This window comes from Eleginops maclovinus, chromosome 6 (assembly GCF_036324505.1).
Source record: "Eleginops maclovinus isolate JMC-PN-2008 ecotype Puerto Natales chromosome 6, JC_Emac_rtc_rv5, whole genome shotgun sequence".
In the NCBI taxonomy this organism is placed as follows: domain Eukaryota; kingdom Metazoa; phylum Chordata; class Actinopteri; order Perciformes; family Eleginopidae; genus Eleginops; species Eleginops maclovinus.
Window position 1 is genome coordinate 16,109,794 of NC_086354.1, and position 26,118 is coordinate 16,135,911.

General features: G+C 39.5%; 1 protein-coding gene across 4 annotated transcripts in view; it reads right to left on the bottom strand.

Annotated features, from left to right (window-relative positions):
* The window catches only part of LOC134866270 (adhesion G protein-coupled receptor L2-like), a 78,783-nt gene that overhangs the window by 47,029 nt on the left and 5,636 nt on the right, over positions 1 to 26,118 (bottom strand). For all 4 annotated transcript variants that reach the window (XM_063886353.1, XM_063886351.1, XM_063886352.1 and 1 more), the window contains exon 2: positions 11,328 to 11,541. In XM_063886353.1, coding sequence (XP_063742423.1) covers positions 11,328 to 11,403 — 76 coding nt within the window. In that variant the 5' untranslated portion in view covers positions 11,404 to 11,541. The remainder of the gene's footprint in view (positions 1 to 11,327; positions 11,542 to 26,118) is intronic.

Sequence of the window (26,118 nt, forward strand, 5' to 3'; positions counted from 1 at the left end):
CTCCCTCGCCTGTATAGATCTCTCTGGTCATAGGCTAACACTGCATCAATTAGGGGAGTATCTACACTGTACTGGCGTCCTAAAGAACAAATTGCTTCTTCTCTAAACTGCGGATGGTCTCGGCCTCATTAATGACCGTCTTTTTAACTTGTAATGGGGCAAGTAACGACAAATCTGTCTAAATATTTAAAATGTATATAAAAGAAAATATTTTGCTCTGTAGGACGAGAACTGAATTTAAGGGAATATTTTTGGGTGGACTCAACTGTATGTTACTAAAGATCACAGGCTTTAAGCACAGCTAAGTAAAGAAAGCCTTGGTACAACAAAGGTTTCTGGATGTAGGTATTTTTTGTCTTGGTTTAGTCAAGTTTTGTGACATTTCGGAAAAGGGGACGAAGATTGTTTGTGTGCACAAATGTCAATGTCTTAGGGAGGTATGAAAAGCTTTTCATCTTGCGTTCTGTGCTTTGACTGCTAAACTTTGCAGCAGTTGAAAACTGCGACAGAAGGGCAGCAGCTGCAGGGAAAACGGTGGCAAGAAAACTGTATGAAAACAATCTATGACACGGTCCTGGGTTGTGTGTAAAAAAAGAAGAAGAAAAAGAAAAGCCTGCTCTCTCTGTGTCTGTACCTTAGATCAACAGTAAAATTATACAATCGGTGAGGGAATTGAAAAATGCTTTATATGACCACTTTGCCAAATTGCCATGGTAACCACTTTGACTTAGCCATAATTGGCTGTGATCCCTATTCCTGGCCTTGTTGACACGAAGCCTTATCATGCATTCTGGTCAGTGAGTGACTGCGAGGGAAGTAGCTTTTGAGATTCCTCCCCCTGACCTGCCTGCTAAGCCGTCTATTGAGCTCAGGAGAGCAAAGCAGCGACCAAGGACTGGTTCTCAATATGTTGTATTCTGGGAGTTTCTGTTCTTCTCCAGTTGACAGTCTATAATTCACTAGCGACAATCCCCTCCCTCATAATACATATTTTGTTTTCTATCAACACCCCTGAAATTGGAAGTAGTACTGTGGCTCACATGGATGCATCTGAAACCATCCACAGAGATACACTTGGTGGCTTTAAAACCCTGGAGATGAAGGGAAAAGATAATTGAGGTTTTGGTGTCGGTATTGCCATTTGGCAAGTGCACGCACCAGACCATAACACACATGTGGAGAAGATGTTCTTTGCTGCTCTGTGTATTAGCTGTCGCGACTAACCTTTAACCCTAAAAACTCCACAGCGTCGGGATATCAGACAGTGGGAGAAAGAGCTAAAGGAATGTTTGATCAGCCCAAAAGAAAAGAAAAAAAACTAGGCCATTTTTTGGAGGGTAGACGGAGTGGCGAGGGCCTGCACAGACAGAGAGCAAAGGCGTTGTTTGACGCTTGTCATCCTCCATTAAGGCTCCTTTGATTGGCCTTTGTGGTCCTGGAAACGGCAAACAGCTGCATGCAAATGGCCCTTTTCCCCCAAGGCTGGCCCCCATTGTTCTGGGCTTGGGTTTGACAGGGACGCTTTCTCTGCAGCATAAAGGAGAGTGTAGCCTTTAGTCAAATAAGAGTGCCCCCACCGTGGTCCCAGCAGGAGTACTTCAAGATTGTTTGTCTTTTTATGTTGTTTTACTCCCGATATTACTGGTAACCAACATCTTAGGAAGAAAGCGCAGATCTTAAGAGTCAAGCTTTTCCTCCATCAGCAGGGGATGCCGCCGTAATCCAATATCCGGAGGGACAAAATGGTCTTACAACATCTTTTGCTCTGTTGGAGATTTTGAATGGGAATTAATAAAGTGGGGAAAAAAAGAAAAACATATTTAAATTCTGAGTATTAAGTATTACGGAACAAAGCGTCATCTATGTTTGCCTTTCCAGCTCTTTTCTTTTTTACTGCAGTATCTCTAGTCTGTTCACTGGACCTTTTTGATCACTTGCCAATAAATAAAATTAGCTTAAATTTTTTTGAATCCAAGAGTCCATTGTGTTAGACCTTTTATGCATTAAGCAAAACAAAACTACACATCACTCTCCATGCGCATGCCTTCAAACCGACAACCCTAATACAAATTCGGCTTACACTGTACAAAGAACAAAGACAACACTCAAAATTTCCATTCCCTCATTCCTACATTTTAAAGGCATTCACTGTTGCTGCCAAAAATGTGCGACACATATTCACAAATGCAGTACATGACCTCCCGTCAGAAGTGAGAGACACAGAGGACCGAGGTGGGAGATGAGAAAGGAGATTTGGGATTCACAAAATAACACCTGCTTTTCATATACAGACAACACCCGGAGATCTCCTCATTCTGCCACAAGGGCTCATATTTCATTTCAACTGCCAAAATGCGGTGCAACACTGGAAATCTAGTTGGACATATGGCACCATTTCCCATGACACTTTAGTCCTCCTCTAGTCTACCTTGCTGGGAATTGTTTCTAAAGACGATGTCAGACAAGACCACAAACCCCGGGGCTACTCCTGCCTTTCCCAGACAACTGCTATCAGACACTCTTGATTCCGATATAAGTATTCTAAAATAGAAACTGGCAATATAGGAGTCACATAGATGGAGTCCATTTGTGGTGAGATGAGGCACGCTGAGTCATATCTCTTTTCTCCTTTTGGAGATACATTAATTCTCTGTAGCCACTTCACTTTCCAAAGCCACCATTTGTATTCATTGCCATGGCCTTTCCTCTAATTCATGTTCTGAATGTTTTTTGTATTAAAAAAAATGAAGGAGGAGTAAATCACAAGCTCAATTTTGACGCATGTCTCGATGAAGGGGTTTAAGATTGAGGATTTATCATATTGCTGAGGATAAGCATGCAGACCCTGCTGTTGCCTCTTAACTCCTCAGGTGGGACTATTTAGAGAAAGCTTTAGCGTATCACACCAGCTGCAGGCGTGAAATGTAATGCTTTTTTAAAGGTAAGCATCATTCATTTAAAGGCAAAATCTGCTTATTCTCATAATTGTGATCATTAGGACTAATGGGACACGCTCTCACCTTCCTTTTAAAGATTAAAAAAATGCATACAAGACATTAACTAAAATTAGAGTGGCTTCCCAATTCTCCAAAAGCTTTCAAAGTTACATTTGATTTACATTAATCTGCTTTGAATATATTTGTATATGCTGTTGCCGGAGTCACATTCCCTGGATCTCTGGAACAGAGGTGGCGGCTGTTTAAAATGTGCCTGAAAATATAGATCTCTCAAAATATCCAATTATGAGAGTAAGACCAAGGTTGAAAAATACACCCGTGCAAACCCCTTTATGAAGCATCTAACAACCCGTCGATGTTCATGAAGTACTTGAAATGCACAGAATGTTTTATTTTGATGTCTGGAATTACAACAACTCACAGGAAATGCTGAGTTTTTGACAAAACTGATGCACAGTCTACAGAGCGGATTACTTTGGTTCAACAGAACAGCCGGCTCAGCTGCAGAGTGGAAACCAGATGAAGAACTTCTCCCGAGGGAGTGACAACATAAGTAAAAAGTGGAGGGCTATAATGACTGTGTCTTAATTTGGCCTCGAGAATCAAGTTTTTTCCCCTGTCGATTAGTAGGATGATCCCTGACCCTGCGGGCGCACATCAAAGAAAACCAGCAGAAAACAGGGAGGCATCATTACATCACCAATATAATCCTCTAAATGTAATAAGGATCAGTGCTTAATATAAGTAACAGGGACAAGTGACAAGAATAATTCAGTTGCAGAGATGCTACGAGATGCAATCTTGTCTTTTGTCTGGGTTCATGTACACATCACTCGGATAAAAGCAAAGTATAATTCGACACATTGTATAGTCTACTGAGAAAACAACCCTTTAATAAAAGATACAAATAACTGTCACAGAGGCTAAACTTAAAAATTTAAAAACAGTGTTCGACTTAGAAGATAAAAAACACCTATATGCTCCCGGGGGGATCCACTCTGACAGAATTAGTTCATTGCATGTTCAATCTCTATCATATCTGTTTTTTGCAGGGAAGTTGATGAAACATTCAGAAAGAGGTGAGTTAAAGAAACCCGTCTTAATGCATCAGGGGGTATAGTTTCACAGGTTTGATCTACCCTGAGTGATGCTTAACTCCCCTCAAAGCCCATATTTTACCCTTGCACTTAAACCCCCGCTGGATTTTCCGCTCAAGAAAATGTCTCAGAATAAGTCAGGTGCCTCCCTGAGGGTGCGGATGGAGAGGGGAAAAATGGAGGATGGGAGTTGGGAAAGAGGAGGAGGAGGAGGAGGATGTGGGTTTGTCTCCATCACATGCTTGTGTCTCTGTTCTTGTTTGCTGGGGCAGAGGCTCCCCACTTCACCCTCTTAATCAACCATCCTCCACCTAGCCCTGCACGTACAGAGCCGAGCCAAGCCAAGCCGAGCCGGCTTACTAAGTACGTCACATAGACATGGTGTCAGGAGAAGCTGCAACTGGAACACGGATTACATGAATAATGAGCCACGGACTACAGGGATGACAAGGAACAGAGATCAGGGCCTCTCGGTGATAATGAACAGACAATTCTGATAAGAGACACAGTCTTTATCTTCATGCAGAGCCTGAAGTAGCCTTTAATGCAGTGGTGCTATCACTTTCACTGGGAGCAAATCCATTTTGGTGCTTTAGTGTCTCCAAATAAACCCACTTTAGCCAAAGTGAGTAGCTGAAGTTGTGTTTATGTAGATGAACTTGCGCAGTGCAATTTTAGTGCCGTTTTAGCCTAACTCAAGAATGTGATTTTATCTTTTTCTCATTCAAATGCAAAATGAAATACAACTTTTTTGCACTTAAGACCGAGTCTGTGCTGGCTTAGATTAATGGATGATTCTTATCAGAAAAGTCTCCAGGACACATCCTGAGCTCCTGCTCGCAATGTTTATCTGGCTGCAGCCATTTTTCCAGACTGCATACACTGCAACAAGACTGGACTTCTGGTTGACAAAATGTAAAAAAGGTTTAGCACTCCAGTTTCAGGATAATAAAGTCGACACATACATACTAGGGTGACTCTCATGGTCTCAGCTGCAATCTGCAAGGCGAGGGTCACGCAGCAGTTGCAGCCGAGCTAGCATTACCAAGAGCAGGCTGTGGGTTTGATGATTTAGTTTTATGCTTTTTTATTGAATAAACGCCTTTAGCCGTCTCCATAAGGCATGTAAGCCAGGCTTTGCAGGTCAAAGAGGCCCGTCAAAAGTCCCACTTGCACACAAAGACATTGCTAGCAGACCGTGTATATGCACACACATGTGAATGTACATACGGTGCAACAGGGGAAGCCTTTGTGGAATTTTACACAGCTCTGTTTGGAGGCTCTCTGAGATTTACCAGGAAAGTCTATGAAAAAAAACATCCAGGCACATTCCTTGGCAATAACCCGCTGCTATCTCTGGAACACTGACCACTTTGATTGGCTTGAGCGTGATGACCTTGCCCCATTCCCTTCCACCAACATTCCGGTCAATGCGAGCAGAAAACAGGAGCACTGATAAGAGACGCACAGATGGAGAGATTTTGATGACAGACAGTTTCCTGCCTATGGTCTTCGATGAGGCCATTGTGACCGACGCACTCACTGGGGATATATAAGGTACAAGAGGGGATCAATACCAATAGTGCTAGGCATACAAAAACTTTCTTTGTGCTTTCCCGATTCCCTGGCATTTTTCTTGCTGCCTACTTATTCAATTTCCTGCACGGCAGGAGAGGGATTCCTTATCTTATACTGTTTATACCTGCAAATCGGCTGGTGGCCTTTTGTTTGCAGGTGACCCACCCTTAGGTGACATTTAATTCCTGGACAAAAAATGTGTGGTCATGCTCTATGGCACAGCCTCTAGCCTGAGGAGATTACTAATACAGTGAAAGCAACAGAGCTGCATTCATGGCCTGTAGCGAGAGCTAGCCGACAGACACAGCCAGAGAGAGCGACTCAACACACATTATTACACTGGTTTGAACCACACATGACCATAAGCCATGAACAACTGAGTAAAATAAAGGAAAAACCACTGGAGAACCAAAGTAGGAACACTTTCATCTTATATTCACCCACTTGTACCTCTCCTTCTGTGTTTAAAGAAAAGACACATCAGAAAATCTGTGCGCACTAAAATCACACTTAAATGGCACAGAGAAGCACATTTACAGAATCCATCATCATTTCTTCTATTGATCGCCATCCTTCCCCTACTGTCGACACTAGTCTTACCCCCAGCTGTTACTTTGTAAATCATTACCAGCAAAAACAAAACAGTAAGACCTGAGGTGTTATGACATATCTGATACAGAGGGAGGAGGACAGAAAAAGCATGGCATCTTTTTTGTTTTTACGTTCACACCGAGTAAATATAACTGATGACTCTTATTCTTTTGTAATAGCAAGGGTTGTTTGTAGTAATGGCCTTTGTGGTTTTTGTACACATGATGTGTCTCAAAAATGAAGGTCGCTTCAACAAATTAATGCTTCAAATGTACTGCAATTAAAACAAAAAACAACTGCAGGAGCGGCTGTTCTGAAAAACAAAATTTGCTGCCGCAGGTATTTAGTGAAAGTAACAATCTGCTTTTTTTGCCAAAGCACAAAGTCCCTTTGGTGTTAAATGTTATATGACTTCCTTTGTTTTGAAATGTTTGTTTAGCTCCTTTTTTTTCAAATTAAATTAGTTCTGACATGCCTCCGAGCTATTTCAAAGTACTGGGTAAATATGGAACCACACTGAAATCCAACAGGTTGTTGTTGCCTCCGTAAATACCTGTCTTTGTTCCAAACCTGATTTTATACTGTTGGCAATGACCTCCCCTCACACTAATAAAGGAAAGAAACTCAACAGCTTTCATTAGAGTAGACTTATACAAAACCCTTCTGCTTCCACTCAAGATTAAATGCATTACTTTGTTTTGACAGCTGAACCCTCCTGTGAAGCAAACTTACACCGAGCAAATCCAAGAGTTTAGACTCTGAGGCAAACTACTTTGTGGTTGTAAGCGGGACTCATCTATTATTTGAATTAAGCTGCCTGGAGAAAAAGAAATGTGCGGACAGCATTTAAGAAAGGAAAGAGTGAGGTAGGCATCTGCTCCAATGTTTATACAACTTGTTACCATAAGGGGTGTGAATGGAACGGCTCCAAGATGCTCCGAGCAAGAGAGATTTAAGGCGTGCTTAACAAATGAAATCAAACTGTCAGAAAACTGCTGCTCCTAGTCAAATAAATTAAGTGTTAGTTCATCAGCTGGCTATGTAACAACAGCTTTTACAATCAAGTCCAACACATAATAAAAAGCAAGCTTCTCATCTAAAGGGAAAAAAGTGTTGCTCTCACAGTCGCATACTGGATGGAGACATGTCTTGCTGATTTTGCTATACAAAAAACTAACTCAGGAAATCGCTATTGTAATAAATCTAAGCTGACCCTATCAGGGGTGATATTGTATTTAATTTCCTCTGAGTGAAATACTGATCCTCGAGATTCATCTGTCTTAGGCTCATTTCAGTTTCGTGTTCTCCCACAACATTTTCCAGTTCTTCGGTTACTGTTAATAGCTCATTGTTGTGAAATGCTTTACAGAAATACATCTGGTGCTCCGGACATTGACTGAAAAGCTGCATACTGCAAGGATTGTAGCAAACGCTTATACAACAGATTTGAAATTAAAGGAGACAAACTATGTCATATATCATTTATCTGTCTACAAGGGGGCAAGAAAGTCCATTTAATCCAGATGATGAACCCAAGCCTTTTTTCTTGAAATACTTTCATTTGGGCAGAATTTTCCTTCAAGGCGGACGTATCAGATTTTTTTTTTTTCCTTCCTCACCACACAGATTGACCAGTCATCTGTGAATCTCCCATGGTTTAGCTGATAAGTCATGATCGCCCTGGCATGGACATTCAATATGAATTATAAAATGGCAAGCCAAGCATATCAATGGATGACAGACTGGATGTGTATGGCCCGGGGCCAGAGAGGAGTTAGAGCACAATGGCTTCTCCATTCAGTCAACCCCACGACTGGAAATGCCAGTGTGGCACAAGGGAGTTTCCTTTATCTGCACAATGTATGGCACTGCTTGAGACAAATGTTGTGCTCAGATGTATTGTTAACCTTTACAACCTTTTGGGGAGAAACACAAGCATGATGGTATGTTCAACCGAGGAATATTTCACAATCCCCCTTGGAGAGAAAAGTGCAGCATTTTATCCAGAGCAGTGGGGGGGGGGGGGTTCAAAACTAACAGAAAGAACAGAGCAGAATTTTTTTAAGGAATTTATCCTTTTTTCTTTATGCAAGATTTGTATTTCTACTGACTTGATTATTAAAATAAACTGAATATTAATGTCCCTCATTCGTTTTCTCTGTCCATACTAAACAAACACTGACTTTTCACTCTGATCCCCATCTCTGCAGATATAACACAAGCCCCTTAATCTTTTACTTTTCCCTTTTGTGCAATATTTATATATGAAGGCCAAAGTGCCCTCTCTGCTTTTGGCTTTTAAATACATCAGTCAACTAAAAGCGTTGACACTAGACTTGCAATATAATCCTCCCTCAAACCTGGCTTTCTTTACTTTAAACACTCAAATAACAGCTTTCATTCAGTCACAGCAGATATGTTCCTGTGCGAATGCCTCATCTTTGTGGCCACTCCCTTTGAATCTTGAAGTCTTCTTTCATAATGGCTAACTGGGCAGTCTGAAGCATCTAAAACAAATCTGAGATCTGCATGCCCTACTTAACTTTAGCAGGAGAGTCCAGATCTGTTACACGACATCCCAAGGATAAAGAAAAATGGAGTAAAAAGATTGAGACCAACTAATAGTATATACAGAGAGAATTGTCTATGTGATGTTGCATCTCTCTCCTCCATTATACCATTTAAAAATACTAAAATAGAGTCATTAAGAATAATAATAAGTGAGATAATTTAATGCCATTTTTCATAATAAATATGGTATACATTTTCAGAAATAGTCATCAGGTGTGATGCCGGGTACTTAAGAGGTTTGTGTTAAAACTTTGCTATTATCAGTTATCACAACTGGAGAGTATTTCTTCACAGAAACAAGAGCAAAGAATCGCTGAAGGCTTTTCCCAATCGAGAAGATACGTTCACTCTCTATTCCCGATTGACTACAGCTAAGGACTGCTTTGTTGATCTGATTGGTTGAAGTAGCCCATGATAGAGGGTAATAGACAGATGGTTCATCCAATAACCTGCCAAGCACACTTTTAAAATTACCTATCCTTTTCCAAACCTTATCTCAATGACAGCTTCTCAAACGGTTCTGCGTACCAACCATCTGGTGCGTCAGGTGAAGGGTCCAAAGTGCCATTGCTGGATTCAAAATAACTTCACACACACCCAAGAAATTCCCAGGAGAGCGAAGCATGAACACAACCTAGCGTTAGTGTATTCATCTCAGTGATAATAATGTGAACGTTTTCTATTTTCTTCCTTCACACCATATCAAAGCTGCCCTTGGAGAACAACATTAGCATTTGGGGTCTTAATTCTGGCAACCAGCTGAATGTGAGGCCAATATTACATTTCTTTAGCTATGTTTTTGGTAACAACTCCTGAGGTAATTTCTCTTAAGATACTAAATTATGTTCAGCAGCAAGTCACACATTGTGTCTGTTTGCTGTTTCATAATGAGAAGTTAGGGGTCAGAGGTTTTTTAAAAACGTTTTACTAAACTTCGCTACGACCTTAAAACTGAGGGGAGCTTCAGATTCAAAAGATATTTAAACTGTCAGTTCAACACTTTGATTATTTTACCTTGCTATTAAAAGTATAGATTAAATCTGTTTTAAGGGTTATACCTTTAACTGAACACTTGCAAGTGATTAATCTTTATTAAGTTTGTCAGAACAGGCCCAACCGATATTCATCCTCCCCACTGGCCCGTGAGGTCAATACCAAGAGAAAGAAAACTCACTTTCTTTCAGCAGAGCATTTCATTCAGAGTGAGGAATGTTTTGGTTGAAAGCGATAACCTGATTATACTCTCTCCTGGTAAGGGACAGGAGGTAATTATCAAGTGGACTTTTGTTGCTGGCACTATGATGGAAGCATAGATCATAAGGATGCAGGCCCTCAGGGCTGGACAAACTGGAAGTGAGTGGCATGTTGATAGAATCAGATATTGTTTTCAGAAGGACACACGGACACACACACGGGGACACACACACACACACACACACACACACACACACACACACTCCTTCATTGATGGATGGGCAAATATGCATTCTTAGACCGGAGAGCCCTCGCATCAACTGAAACCCAAAACCTGAGCGTTCTGCATACCAAGCAGTATTCTTCTTTAACAAATCCAACAGGACTATTCAGTTCTTCAATTGCCTCAATAAGACTTTTATATTATCTAAGATTGCTTATCTGCTAAAAAAAATGCATCTCTGCTTGAAAGCTGGGATAGCGGGCTCTATTGCAATATGTCTTTGTTAACACATTTTACACCATAGCCTAAAATAAAACTGCAAGAGAAATCTATCAGAACAAAACAGCCGATGGAGAAAAAAGGATACATTTAAATTGAATAGGAAGCCCCGAAAATACAGTGATTCAACGATCTATCTGTAATCAATGCTTGGCACACAAGCATGTGATTTTGGGTTACTTTGTTCCCCAGTACAATGGGATAGAAAGAGGGAAAAATCTAATGATCATCATTAAGCAGACACACCAACATCAGTGGTTTTGATGGGCATGTAACAGACAGGAGTGTTTTGTGACAATACTTGTAATTACAGCCAAATGCACTAATCAAAAGTGAGGGAAGGAACCAAAAAAGAGCCTTGGGATGTCATTGCAGACAATTAAAAACACTGACACATACTTTCCTAGTTCCAGCGTCTGGCACTGAATCAAGTATCGTACTTTTGATGCTTTCAGGTACCCCTAATGTTCAGAATGATTTGGTTTAGGCAAAAATAAAAAGGAACGTATTCTCTGCGGCTACAATACCTCCAAATGTGCAGAAAAGGTGCAGCTATGAACAGTTATTAATGGGAAGAACTATGACAAACCGTTTGACTGTTGTTCTGAAAGTGAATACAATGTGTGAGTGAATGTGTCATTAATTAGCACTCGATTTCAGTGAAAGTGTTTGAAACACATTTTTCACTCTTCAAGGGTAAAGGCACTGGAGGAGATTATTATTACGTACAAAAAAATGTGTGCTAATAAATTCCACTCATTCATAGCTGAATAATAAGTGTTTTTTGAAAAAGGTTGACCACAATAACATTAGCCACGTAACTCCATGGTTACTCACCTTGTGAACACTGAAAGCAAAAGAGGAAAAGCAAGAGGCAGCGAAACCACGGACACCTCCACAGTGCAGAAGCCATTGTGCACTGTATGCAGACGATCCAGGGAACCTTTTCGCTAATAATAGTGGTTCAATGTGTTGCAGTGGAAAAGTGGAAAGCTGGAGCGATGTCAACGATCAGTAGTTCTCAGAGAAGCATCACCAGTCATCTTCTCATCTGGAAAAAAGAGAGGAGAGCGCATAAATTTGGAGGTAATGGACTGCTATCATGAGTATCATCACAGCCTTAGGTGCCACATTTATTTATTTTTCAAATCTGGATTCTGCATGTGTGCATTGTAAGACATCAAATCCAAACCCCCTGAAAACAACATTTCTGACTGCTGTTCAAATGAATAGACAAACACATTTTGGAGAAGTTTGCATAAATATTAAAACATCCTTTACAAATTTGTATTATGGCAAGGACGTTATATCGAGCAGACAGGGTTCCTGGTTATATCTGCACTTATTCAGATCTGTGGGACGTGTTACAACACAATGTTTACACAGCTTCCTATTCCAAATCTTCCCTGTTCCACCTTCCCCATTTACTCTGGTTCCCTGAGGGAGAAAGCTTGTCGCGCGGGCAACACTTTCACATAGGACGCCATTAGAGACACAGACGCTTTCTGAGCTACTTTTGTCTCCTTCCTTATCAAGGGGTGGCAAAAACAGCCCTTTGTCTGCAAAAGCTGCAAAAGGTTAGAGCCTGAGAGACGGATGAACACACCAGACAGATAAGCTGCTTACTATAGTCAAAAGCCGAGGAGGGATGTGTTGTGTCATATGTGAAATGCTACACACACACAGACACACGTATGTATGCCTGCACAGACATATAACCAATGACACACTCCTGAAGACGTGGACACTGATGCAGAGACAGCAACACACACATAAATATATTGTATCTTGTTTATTCATATCTTGTTGCCATTCAGTATGTCCCAAATGCGCACACACACACACACACACACACACACACACACACACACACACACACACACACACACACACACACACACACACACACACACACACACACACACACACACACACACACACACACACACACACACACACACACACACACACACACACACGCAAACAAGATCGGTCACTGGGTAGCCGTCGCTATGCAGATGCAAGTTAATGTTTCAAGTGACTGAATGCTGCTCCTTCAGAGCAACTCGTCAACTAGCCTGATTATTTTATAATGAACCTAAATTTGAGCTGCACAGCAGTCAGCTCTGATCGCTCTCCAGGCCCCACTAATCACTTGGATATTTTTGGCAACATGAGAACCCACAAAACATGGGAAGCTTTTACATTAGCATACTGAGTAATACATCAGTCACTATGAGGTATTCTATACATGACTGAAGCCTGGTCGTGGGATAATGGCTGAAAAAAAAGCCCACCGGATAGGCACCTAGCAGCCTGAGAGTGTTTATTTTCATTTGAGATCACCCTGGCCGAGTAGTTGTACAGCACAGTCTGTGCCAAGGAAACATACATACATACATACATACATACAGCTAACTTGTAATTTATCAGATAAACGTGGGTGGCTTTCATGGCTTTTGTGGTTATATTTGTCTTCCAGTTGTTTATATGCCAGTGGCGCCGAACCAGATCAGATGAGACAGAATAGGTGGGTGCAAGCCCTCCTGCAACACTTCTAATAAGGCTGCTCACACTCTCAGGTCCTCTTACAGGATTGCCACCAGTTTAATATTGGGCAGAAAACCAAATCTCCAGAGACTTGTGACTTCTTCCTCAGCCATTTATCTTCTGCAAATATGGGGCCTGGGGCCACGGGTAACCATAATAGTGGTTGACAGGAGGAGATTGGAAACTGATGGGGGGGACATCCCCCTGCCCTTCTGGCCTGCTGGGCAGGCTGAGCTACTCAGCCCCTCCAGACACCAGGGGGCGAGGGCCTGCTGGCCTCTCGGATGCAGACCTGCCTTCACCACCCCGGGGTTCTTTCTCCCAATCGGCTGTCTCCCTGCTGAGTAACATGTCTCCTTTCTCCCTTAAGCTGGTAGAGAACACAGCCCTGCTCATCTTCCCAAAAACTGTTTTGTTGGGTGGGATTCCTGTACTGAATAGCTCTGGACTTGAGATAAAAGGATTAGGCGATTAACATTTAGATGCTCTACACAGGAGGGATCCAAGATGGTGGCATAGAAAACAGATGCAGAAATCAGGTCCCCCACAAACTATTGCTTTTTACTCCTACTTAGTTTATTTTAATCCCAGGACAACTTTCTTGCCGTTTTAACTTAAGGTATACCAATAAACTGGAAAAGCTCCAAAAAAACATAGACGAAGGATGTAAGTAAATAACTAAATCGCCTACAGCTAGCAATAGCATTAGTCCTGCCAAGGCTAACACTAAAGTACCACCGACATGGTTTCTTGAAGAAATGGAAAAGGGGTTTGACAAATTCCAACTCTGAAGGACCACAAGCTACACTTTAAACATTGCTGTAGAAACACTTGTCAATGAAAATCGAGCTCTGGGGTCTTGTGTAAAAGAAATTGAAGACAAGCAGGCTAACCAAATAGATAGTCTCAAATTCCTACACAGAGGCCTCGCTGACTATAGAAGATAAACTGAGGAAGAAATGTGTGGAATAAAGGAAAAACCTTTTTACAGGTAAGGCCAAAAAGACCTGAAAGACCAATATTCCCTTTCAGCCACCCACTCAATGTCTTACATACTTAGGTTTAAAAAAAACCCACAAACTGGGAGAAATCTTTTTACTTAATCATTACTGCTTAGAGAGGTTGGGAGGGACAGGGCAGATGGATGCATTTTACAATGTCCCTGATCGAAAAAGTCCTACATTTCTTAACCTATTTCAAACCCTTGCCATTTCTGTACATAAGATTATTTATTTTAAATTAGAGAGAATGATGAACTGCCTCAGTGGTGTTGTCTGTCTGGAAGTAGGGGTAGGCAGGACCAATAAATAAAGTGTTAAAAAAAGAGGCTCTACAAAAGCAATGACAGACTTATCATGATTTTACATCAGGGGACAGGGGGATGGCGGTTATTGGGGGGTCAGATGTTCTCAAGCAGAAAATGATTCGTAAGTGAGGCATCGTTAACCCCCCTGAGATGGTGCTAAGGAATTATCTATAACAGCCCCCTCCCCATCGAGGCTTGAGAATTGAGGTTACTGGCCAGCAATTTGCGCATAATGATCATCATGTTCAAGGCCAGGCAAAATATGTTAAAAGAAAAGAAAATATTCACAGTTATGACTAACTGTCACCACCTAGACTAAATCTAATGAGCAAAAACATTTAAATGTACACCAGAAGACTAAATAATAATTATGTATCTTTATCTGTGCCTCTGGGTCTTCTTCCTAGGAAAATACAAGTACATATGTATATTCCCTCAGGTTTTCTGTCTCTATTAACAGTATGTCTTTCTGGAAACAAGACCCAAAAAAAAACAACCAATGAAATGAAAAATGATAGGCAAATATTCACGACATCTGTTTTTCTTTTGTCTGCCATGCATACACAGTGGAAACCCAAGGAGAGAAATCTATCATCAGTTAAGATAATGGAGAGAATCACAGTCCACAGCCAATTTTTCACATCAGCCCGATAGAAATAATAAGCAAGCATTTAAAAGAGGACGGCAAGCAATTAAAACATAATTAAAATAAATGGATAGAAGGAGACAGCCCACATGTCTTCACATGAAATACTAGGCTGTGTGCAACAGCCGGCTGAATGAATGTGGGTCTCCTTTGACAAAGCTTGTGTCTGCCTCACTCAAGCTGGAGAGGCGTCCAGTGAAAGAGGAGTGCGAGAAGGGGGGAGTTTGGGAGTTTCTAAGCCGGGAGGGACTAAATGGATGGGAGAAGGAGAGCAGAGGAGGAGAAGAATGGAAGGGGGAGAAAGAAAGGGGCGGTCGGGTCACCCAGAGGATTGACAGCCTGTGAGTATGGCCTGACCTCCTGGTTTCGCCTCCAAGTTTTCTCCACAGGCTTAGTGAAGACAAAAATAAAGACCAGGAATGTTAATTTATTTTCGATTGTCAATGGCGAGAAGAGAGATAAAGAGTGCATACATACATATCAAGTGAGACTGGAACAAAACTAATGCGCAAGTCCAAGTGTAAGCTGAAAACCTACAAGTGAAATAGAGATGTTGAGCAGGATCTAGCCAACACAATGATTCGTCTTCCACTCTTTTGAGTAACTGCTAATTTGGAGGACTTTCTGCCCCGCCCACATGCCCTACATTCAGGGCAAAAAAAAACCCACACATGTGAGAGGGGAATTTCAAACATCAGAAAATGGTTGATGGGCTAAAAGAGGGAGTCTGGAACTACAGGAACTAAGAAAACCCAGCCTCCAGACACTTTTTTTTCCAGTCCTTGGTTCACCCTGATGTTCCCAAGGAACTCTTTTGTCATGACAGTCCTGTCAGGGCTGCGCGTTCATTCCCTGCAGGGACGTGATGTCATTTCCTTGGCTCCATCGCAGATGTAGAGAACTTGCCATCAACTGCCAGAAACAAAGATGAGCTGACATTGAGCTCAGTGTACAGTGTGTTTTCTCAACACTGCTGATAAGATACACTGTTGGGATGAACAGGTTGTAAACTCTGGCTTACAGCTGCACAATAAGGGTTTCTCAGCTGACTACAAACAGTCCTTTTGCTGAACAAAGTTATATTTTATTGACCAAATTACTAACCTAAGACAAGTCTAAATTTGTTTTAGAACTGTTAGAACTTTCATTAGCAACACCATATCCTAATCAAACCCTTTTTTAGCTTTTTTGATTAAAGTTTGGAGTTTTTGAGAATATGAAAGCTTCTGTGCTTCTCACTCATAACCCTTTTCAGGATTTCTGAGTCTTTAATTATGATTAAAGGAATACGTTTGAATACATTTTGAGTTGTTGATTAAACAATGCAAGCCATGTTTTTTGACTTTTATGACTAATTTGTTAAGTGAGAAAAGCCTCACACATAAAGAGGTTTAAAAGCAATAAATTCATAAACTAATTTGAGAGCAACAAAAAATTCAGCGCAATTATTTTTATTCTTTATGGATGAATTTTCTATGAGCAAAGAAACAGGATTTAAGAGATATTATATTGCTTTGCGATTTAAATTTAATCACAGTTTCCTTTCAAATATTTCAATTTTTGGTAATCTACAAGGTATTGCCTCAGTTAATTGTGGGCACACCATTTACCAAAACTAGTGAAAATATATATTATAGTCCAAGAACAAGGTGACATCTCAAAATGTCTTTATTTGTCCGACCAAACGACCAATATTATAGAAACTGAGAAAAACTTATTATTGGAACAAGAGCAAAGATTTTAGCCATACAATGTAATTTGGTAATTCCTGTCTTTAAAGAGGAAAGAAACAGTTATTTTTTTAAACGGTTGCTTATTAGTATTTCCTCCTTTGAATTGATACATTGGCCTACAATTTCAGTTTGAGTTTGGCTCAAATTATTTTAGGAAAAAATAGTATTCTTCGTATGAGCTGGTGTGTGCTACTTATTTCATCATAATTACAGCTTGCTTCAGAGCCTATAAATAATTTATGGGCCAACAGATGTTTATAAAATGGTTCATAGATCATGAAACTTCTTACATCTTTTGTTTAGGTGTGGGTCAAAATGACTTCCTGTAGCATTAAAAGATGCACAACTCTAATTCAAAGCACTTAAATTCCAGCTTTTATGTCTTCTTTTGTTTTCAGGATAAATGGCTCTACATTACAAAGGCGACATCTGTAAAGAAAATGCTTTTAAGTTGAAATGTTCGTTAGTGCAGCTTAAAAGGCCCAAACAGAAAACCCCTGAAAGGTGCAATGCTTTACTGTTTTATTGAGAAAGAGCACAACAGTTGGTGTGTTCAGTAGCTCTCGGCCAAATGATTGAGGCAGTAGATAAGATAGAGTGCCAGCGGGCAGATGGACATAGTGAAACAGAGAGGGGTGAGCAAAGAAGCTTAGTAAAGTGAGGAGAACAAAGAAGACCCAGACTGAACAACCAGGTTAGTGTCAAGCAAAATGAAGAGAGGGCAGTGTGAAGTCTTCAAAAATGAGCCGTGTGGAGAAGCAAGCACTTATACACAGGGCAAAAGTGGATCTGTCAAGGCTTTGTAGTTGAAATCATCTGTCAATGAAATAATTAAACGTCCTACTATTATTATCTCTGCCTGCTTCATCCATCAATAGCCAAAATGACCCAAGAGTTGAAATTTAATATAATTAATCCATGATTTACTTTTACAGTTCATTTATTTATTGCTTGTCTACTACATTACATTACCCAAAAATTGTACAAACTGCTTAAAGGTTCAATTAAGTGTAATGGAATAGAGTTTGTTTTGCTATTTCACTTCCAAAAGCACTTAAATGATTATCAGACGAGTTGTTTCCTTTTATTCGTAATTTTCTTTTGCTAAATCGACAAATTGTTTCAGCTCTGACTGACATGTTTGTAAATATTACTCTTTCTATAAATGTTAACATACTTAAAGCAATTGTTTGCTGGAGAAATGTTTTATTGTAAGAATCTAATTTTAAGATTCAGAACATTTTTCAAAGGTTACTTGGGCTTATTGAGATCATTCTGCAATAGGCTGAATTACAAATGTGAAAATGCGAGGGGGGAGAAAAGGAATGAAATGTCTTTTTCATTCTCCAGTAATTTGCCACAGGTTACCCTGAGCTTAGCAGCCAATCCTGCTTGGCATTGAAATGAATAGGCTGACCTCAGAGCAGTTGGTTAAGCAGTAGGGTCACCGGAGAGGAGCGCAGAGCAGCTCGACACTGACATGGAAAAGAGAGGGTTCGCCTTTTCAATCAGTCTCTTAATAAATGCACTGACAGCCTCACTTCTCGCCTCCTCCACGCATAATTCTAGCACTCCCCACACAAACACACCCACACACACACTGCTCACCTCCAGCTCTGTCCAATGTTCAAAACACATTTTTACATGAGAAACTGTGATTGGCCCCGCCAGTATCACCCCCCACCTAAGTTCACAAAACACTCACAACAAATTCATTCACTCCTTCAACACGTTTCCAGCAGGTGATGTGTTGATGTTCACACCTTCTGGGGTGAAATGCATTGACACCATGTTAAAAAATGTTACACACTGTACCCCATTCAGACTGGATTAGCTTTCAGCAAAATGTACATAAAGTGACTGCTAATCCATAACATGTGTGATGTTAATGAACAACATACAGACCAGGAGAAATGTGTTGAATTGGTTTAGAGTGTTACAGAACCCTATTCATGTGCTGGCAACACAACAAAAATGCATCATACTAATAAAACATGTTTTACGCAACCAATATAAAACTTGTTTGAACTATGAAATGAAATCAAGCAGTAAAGGAGAAAAAAAAGTTGCATTTGGAAAAGTCAGTCGAGTGTGCAAAGCCCCTCTCTCCTCAAAATAAAACTGAAAAAACCATCTCAGGGTTGTCATTTCAGATTGGCCTAGCTGAGTTCTTTTTAGAGGTTATTCTGGAGGTCCCAAATTTAGCCGGCCGTTGAAATCTGCACAACATACTGACATGGCAAGATTCGGATGGGACTAAAATTTGCAGACATGCTCCAATTTTTCGATTACACTTTCCCTTCCTCCCTCCCCGTAAAACTAATCCTATCCAAATGGGGCTTACAAGAAACTGGTACAATGACAAAGTGACATGTTTGTAGCCAAACGCAAAAAGCTGTTTCTTTTTTTTTAATCAAAAATATATATATGCAAATTGAGCAAACACCATTTATCCCCGAAGGGTGCAAGTAGTTGGTGGTGTAACCGAAAAACTAACCCTGAATTGTATGCTAATTAGCTGATTTGGTTTCAAAAGTGGGTGAGGGGCAGAATAAGTAAGAGACGCTTTGTTCTAAATACTTCTATCATGCTAGTAAATAGCACATTATTATGAAATTGGTTTTGGAGGTTGCCAAATAAATGTTTTTCTTTTTTTCTTTTTGTAATTATATGGAAATTCCCACATCATTAATACTGTAACGCCACTAAAAATCCAATTTAGATCTCCTGACACAAGAGACTTGATTTGACAGAATTTTAACGGAAATATCAGTAGCTCTATTGAGTCATAATTCAGAAAAAAAATGAGTTTAAAAATGGAATATTTCCAGCTTCTTTTTCTTGTCTTCCATTTTCGTAAACTGTATCTCTGGGTTGTGGACCGATGATATTAAATTGGGCACACCACTTTATTTATTTTCTATTTTTAATTCAAGAAAATATTAAAATATTAAAGTTAAAAACGTCAGTTGCAGCCCTACAACTTGTATATGACAAATACACATAGATAGATGGATGTTTAATAATTGTTCACAATTTGAAATAATATTGACAGGGCAAAACGGAAACATACCATAGATAAATGTTTTGTTTTCACAAAAACTAAGGAACAGAGGCGTTGCAGAACATTTTCCAGTCTTAAATACTGTCCTCCTTTTAGGCTGCTGAACAACCCCTACCTAAAGAGTTTAACAGGCTTTTTTCATGTAATCCTTGCTGAGCAAAATAATCTTTAAAAAGTTTAACAGTTGAATTGTCTTCGTATAACACTTATGGAGTAACTACAATGCGCTCTGCCAATAGGAGCATCTCCATTCCCTCCTTCAGCCACACAGATGTTGTGTTATGTAGTGAGGCTTTATTTTTAAATCACAAGAACATTAACTGTTAATCAGAAATGTTACATCACTCTAACAAGCTGCTTAATTTTCTCCTGACATCCTGATTTACACTTCATGCTCAGTGCATCTTATTGATTTAGAAGCTATTTAAAGCTGTATGGTTCCCTTAAACTGGAAAATACTTTAATTTAGTGAGGATGACAACTTCATGGCTCGCTTCATGTTCACTGACACATACATCCCCCTGGTTTCATCTCATTCTGTAGTAGATCCATTGTAAAGTTTAACGTTTTGCCCAACTGAAAGCACATTTGGGTCCCAAATCCAGTCTGCTTTGCATTACATGTTCAGCACATGGGCTGCACCCATACTCTGTGCGTTTTGTGTGGTCCCTTTTCATTCAGCGTCTTTAGTGACTGACACGCATTCATTTGCCTTAATTCAGAACTGCAATGTGCACTCAGGAGCATGACATTATTGGATTGTTGCTTTAGTGTTACAGTTGTACACAATGTAATAAAGGGACATTTTGTTAAATAAATTAAGCAAAAGAGCGAAGTGTAAAGTTAGAAACAAACAGAGGCACACATTCCTCCATACCAGGGCTGAACACAATTTCCTATTATCAATATACAACCATAATTCAACAAAACCCTCTAAAATGAAGATTTAATCCAATTAAGCCATTTAAATAAAAAACATTTGAACTGTCATTATGTAGGCGTATAAAGACTATCTATTGTTTTTCCGTGTTTCATTGCAAACTGAATTTTCGGGGGATTTTGGAAAGTTGGTCAGACGGAACAAGCTTTTTGAAAGGGTCACTTTGGATTCTGAGAAATTAAGAAAAAATTGAAAAGAATTGCCAATTAACTAATGAGGAATATAATCATTTTCTGCAGCCTTAGTATTGTTTGTAAATGCACATAACTGCAATACTATTATTTCCTAAAAAAAACAGTTGACACATGTAAAACAAAAATGTCCGCTACTCATTTTGTTACTTTTCAATTAAAACTTGGTTGGAATCGTTAAATTTGTCATAATATTGTAAGACAGTATCACAATGTTAGTAAGTAAAGTCCATGTGTTAATATGACCTAATATTCAAGACTTACTTTACATATGGCAATCTAACAAGACATTAGAACCACCTTAAAAGGGGGCATATACGGGATAATTGGCTTATAGAGGAAGAGTAAGAATACGATCAATGTGGAAAAGCTAATATAGTGAGTAGAAACCTTTGAACATATAAATATCAAGAGTGTAAGAGGAAGCTGTGACTACATTCCCTACAAGTCTCAAAGTGTGCAATTTTCTTGGAGAAGTAAAGTCTCTGAATAGAGAGCTGAAAGAGGTGGAAATCTGCTCCACACTCTGCACTGCAGGATTTCCCTTGATGTTAAATACTGTTTAGATCTGCTGACGGGGGAATTTGATTAAATTCATGAAACCACTGCAAAACACGGTGCAGCTACAGTAGTCCTGTAAAATTGTCTTGTACACCTTGGACATACACAACGGAGTGGAGTAATAGTCAGTCCTAATGAGTCCCACGAGAAGTCTGCCAATGCTATTATAGACTCACCACCGTGTTTAACAGTCAACAGCATGTTATCTCATCAGAATGTGGGAACATGTGAAAGAAACACGTCTTCGCCCTGGACAAAAGTGTTTTCTAAAGGGCATCTTTAAAATCAATACCTGCTCTTAATTTAACTTTTCTTTGTTATTTGAATCAGAAAATAATAAAATGTTCATTAATCTGTATCTTCTCTGTGATTTATTTTCAGCTCTGTTTTTGGTCTCTAATAATTCTTAAGGAAAATATCTGGCTTTTTACCGGCTACCGGTTATCCAGTTTCTCACTTAGTTTATGGCACATGGCATGTGGCACTGAGCAGGTAGTGTACAATGGGTTTTTGTAGCTTTTTGAAACTAAAAACACATGATATGAGAGCCGTGTGATTGAACCAAAACAGTAAGGTTGTGAGTTGTACCATAAAAATAATAATCTAAAAGAGTTGTGGGAGAATTGCAGATTTCAATGATTACTATCTGGGTTCTTCACTAAAAGAAATCCTGCAATCAATTTTAATGTTTTTTAAAAAAGTATGTGAGTAAGTGCAGCATCAAATCTTGATTTTTACAGACTATTTTATTTAGGCAGTGGTTTTGTTTGGCTAACTGTGCCTGAAAAACACTTCACATTCGTAGGAAAATAGTTACCGTTAAATTATTTTTAGCTTTAGTGGCAGACAACCATCTCTGTTTGGAATTGGTAGTTACGCCATTTCAATTGAAAACATTTGTGATTAGCCTCTTTTAACGTGGAAACATAACTGATAATTTAGCCTGACATCAGCTACCGTATAAGCAGCTGAAATTGAATTACATTTAATAAAAAGAAAGGAATGAAAGGAGATGTTAGTGGCAGGAAATGTTGTTGTGTTTGCTCTGATTTGGAAATTGGGGAACATTAACAATATGTTATGAATCTTTGAAAGCAGGAAAAAATGACAAACGTGCAAATGTGCTCCATGTTCAGTTGTGTGTATTTTTGGTTGTAATCATTTTAGAAAGAAATTCTGAGGAATCCTGGAGGGATTGGCCTGGATATACATTTTGATTCAATTTTTCAAAACATTATTAAAAATGCTTTATAATCTTAAATGAAAACATGTTTGCACTGGCCTGTTCATATCTCATAGCATTCATTAGAGGAAGATCATTCAGAATTACTGCTCTAATTAGAATATTTATTTTGTAGGCTTAAAATATTATTATCAATTTCTAAAATATGATATTGTTTGGCTCTACAGTTTGGCTGTATGGATTTGGAAATTAGCCATTGACTTAATGTGCACCCACGCTCTGAAAGCCTAGACGTGTTGCTTGTTTCAATTGAAAGTCGTTTTCTTCAGTATTGGTTTGTATTAATTTGTCCACCCACTTTGTCTGTTCCTTTAGAAACAAAGACATAGGCTTCAACTTGCAGCTCTTTCAGTGGGAAATGGAAACTGGATGGACTTGTTTTTCTTGTTTGTTTTTACATAATTACTTCCTTTCTTTGCAGTGACAGTCTCAGGGTTATTTCTTAAGACTTAATACTCCTGGTTCAGCTGTAAAGCACATTTTCATTTCTGAAAGATGTACCACTACAGGTTTACCAGTGGGCTTAAAATGCCTCCTCCTTCATATCAGTTAGACTAGTAAGACTCACCCCTGCTGTTAAACAAAAAGCTGAAAACATACTCTTCGTAAGGACTGCTTACAGATGCAACCTGAGATTTTACTTTTAAGTCAGAATCGACAAAAATACAACATAATTAGTACACAGCATAGCCTCTCAACAACTAAATAACTCTGGACTTTTGGAAAGCAAGATTGGCCAGACTTTAGGTTTTAAATGCACCAAAATTGCAAGATTTTGACCAAAGAAAGACGGTTTACAGAGCCAAAAGTGCGACTTTAAGGCTGAAAAATGGAGCCTAGAATGCATCTTAAAAGGACAATACCGCTGAATTTTAGCATGCCAAATTATACGCTTTAAGCATTTCCACAAAGTTTTTCTGCTCGCTCCATTGTGATGCAAACTTAAGGGCCATGCAAGTGTGGGGAGACTGAATTGGAACAATGATGAAAGTGCGTGCTATAAGAATCAGGACAGCTGTCAGGCTGTACGGGCGCACATTTAGTGGTGAAGGACAGATTTGACTGAAATGCAGCAATGTGTCTGTTGCACAGTTGCTCTATGTGCAGCATGTTTCACTGTTTGTCATTCAGGGTCAAACCTCCATTTCACAGTTTAAAAGCAGATTAAACTGGCTGTGCGGTTTCTTCCTCCAGAAATGCTCATAAATACTGTTTATGCTGCCTTGGCCCATGGACATAAAAATACAAAACCCCCATATATAAATAAAAAGGTTCATTATGAAATGTGGAAGTATTTACTTTTGGCTTAACAGTTTAAGCGCTAGAGCATCTGACCACTAGACTGTTCTTATAAGGTTTCAACCTACAATTATTTTAATTAGCTTAATCAGTTGATCATTTTACATTTAAATAATGAATCCTTTACAGATTAAAACGTAAAACAACAGGCAAAACAGCATTTACAAGTTGCAAAACCTCAATTTTTTTTGCTTCATTTGTCTGACAGACAGTCCAAACCTATAAGATATTCAGTGATACATAACAGGGAAAATCATTTCAGCTTTACTGGCTACAATGTTTAATTGTCAACAAAACCTCTTAAAACATTTCTGACTGAATGTCCATTTTACAAAAGTAGCTAACTCTCCATTTTACAGAAGTAGCAGGGCCAGAGTGTTATGTGTACTCCCGTAGAAAACCAACACATATAAACAACAAAACAGCCACCGTAGCATACTCAATACTTCAGAAAGAGAGAAAATGCTTCTATAGATTCAATGCTATTCCTTGCTGCCAAGTTTCCCTTGTGCTGTGAGGCTTAGCCCAACAGTAGTGTAAAGGATGCATGCTTCTTTTATTTTATTTTGAGCCCCCCGCCTCCGTTTTTTTTCTCCTCCAGTACATCATTCCTTTGGGTGTTTGTGCGGTGTCCCTTAGTTACCGGATAAGAGACCCAGCAGCTCAGAGAGTTAAAAGCATGACCCGTCCCACTCATGCTAACAAGACCATCAATAATTCACCCTCATCGGGAAGCATTATCTAACAGCTTTATAAAAAATTAAAGATGGTGGGTGACAACACGGAACCAGGAAGAAAGTGCTCAGTAAGAGGACACTTCAGGTGGCGACAATGTTGGCTACAGATATGTTAAAGTAGAGGCAGAGGGAGGACGTTGTGTCAGCCAGCTGATTTAACCATTACACATAAAAGACTGAGGCCTCGCTGACTTAGAGGAACATCAACAAGAAGAAACATCTCCTCTTGCCTCAGCCGTCCCTGTGTGTGTGTGTGTGTGTGTGTGTGTGTGTGTGTGTGTGTGTGTGTGTGTGTGTGTGTGTGTGTGTGTGTGTGTGTGTGTGTGTGTGTGTGTGTGTGTGTGTGTGTGTGTGTGTGTGCAGCACAAAGGTGTAAGCATATGGCAGGCTGTATTAACGCCCAGGCTCATTCTCATTGACAGTGAAATCCCTCTAAGCCTAGATCAATTAAATCCAGCTCTGATGTAATTAAAATGTCCTAACAAAGGTCTTAGGAGCACAGGACAGAAACCTACCCATTGACAATAAGCTCAGTTCAATCTATAGCACCATCTCAAAGAAAATAGTCTAAGATTAGAACCGGGCTTTCCTTGGTCATGCAAAAAGAATCCATTCACGGCTGCTGTGCTCAAGACAAGTCTTTTTATGCCTACATAATGTCAAGATATCACTTAAGATAATGTATAAAGTACATGAGCTCACATGAAACACAATTATGCTGTAAGATTTTCAATCTGTTACATACATAAAATACAAATATTCATTAGTCTACAGTCCTAAAGAAACATTGGCTTGTTTATGTAGCCTGGACTTGGAAGAAAACAAAAATGATTTCTTCTTTTAAGTACATCTGATGCTCGACTATGCTCTGCTGAGAAATGACATAATGCTTATGAGTTTCCTAATTAAAACTCGGCAGTGGAGTGATTAGCAATCACAACTTCACTCTTCAAATATCAAGATCTGATTTGCTTGGCTGATCAACAACAAGCCTCCTTTTCTCCCTGCAACTCACAGAGCCAGCAGTTTCCCTCTCTCTGTAATAGGGAAGCTTTTGAAGTAGAGGAAATCAGCACAACTATACTAAAACAGGGCTCAGCTGAAGTTAGATGTTTTTTTTGCCCATGTGTCATTTATATTCTAAAAATATTAAACGTTTTTAAATGTTGACTGCCAACTTCCATAAAGTGATTACACGCAACTGATGAATATGTTAATGTTTTTAGTTTTACATTATAATTCCTCATAATATGGATCGTAAGAATAAAAAACATCTATAAAATTACTTATGGCAGCCTCCAAAATTAAACTTGAAAGATGTTCCCTTGCTGCTTCGAAGAGGGACTATTCAACAGACA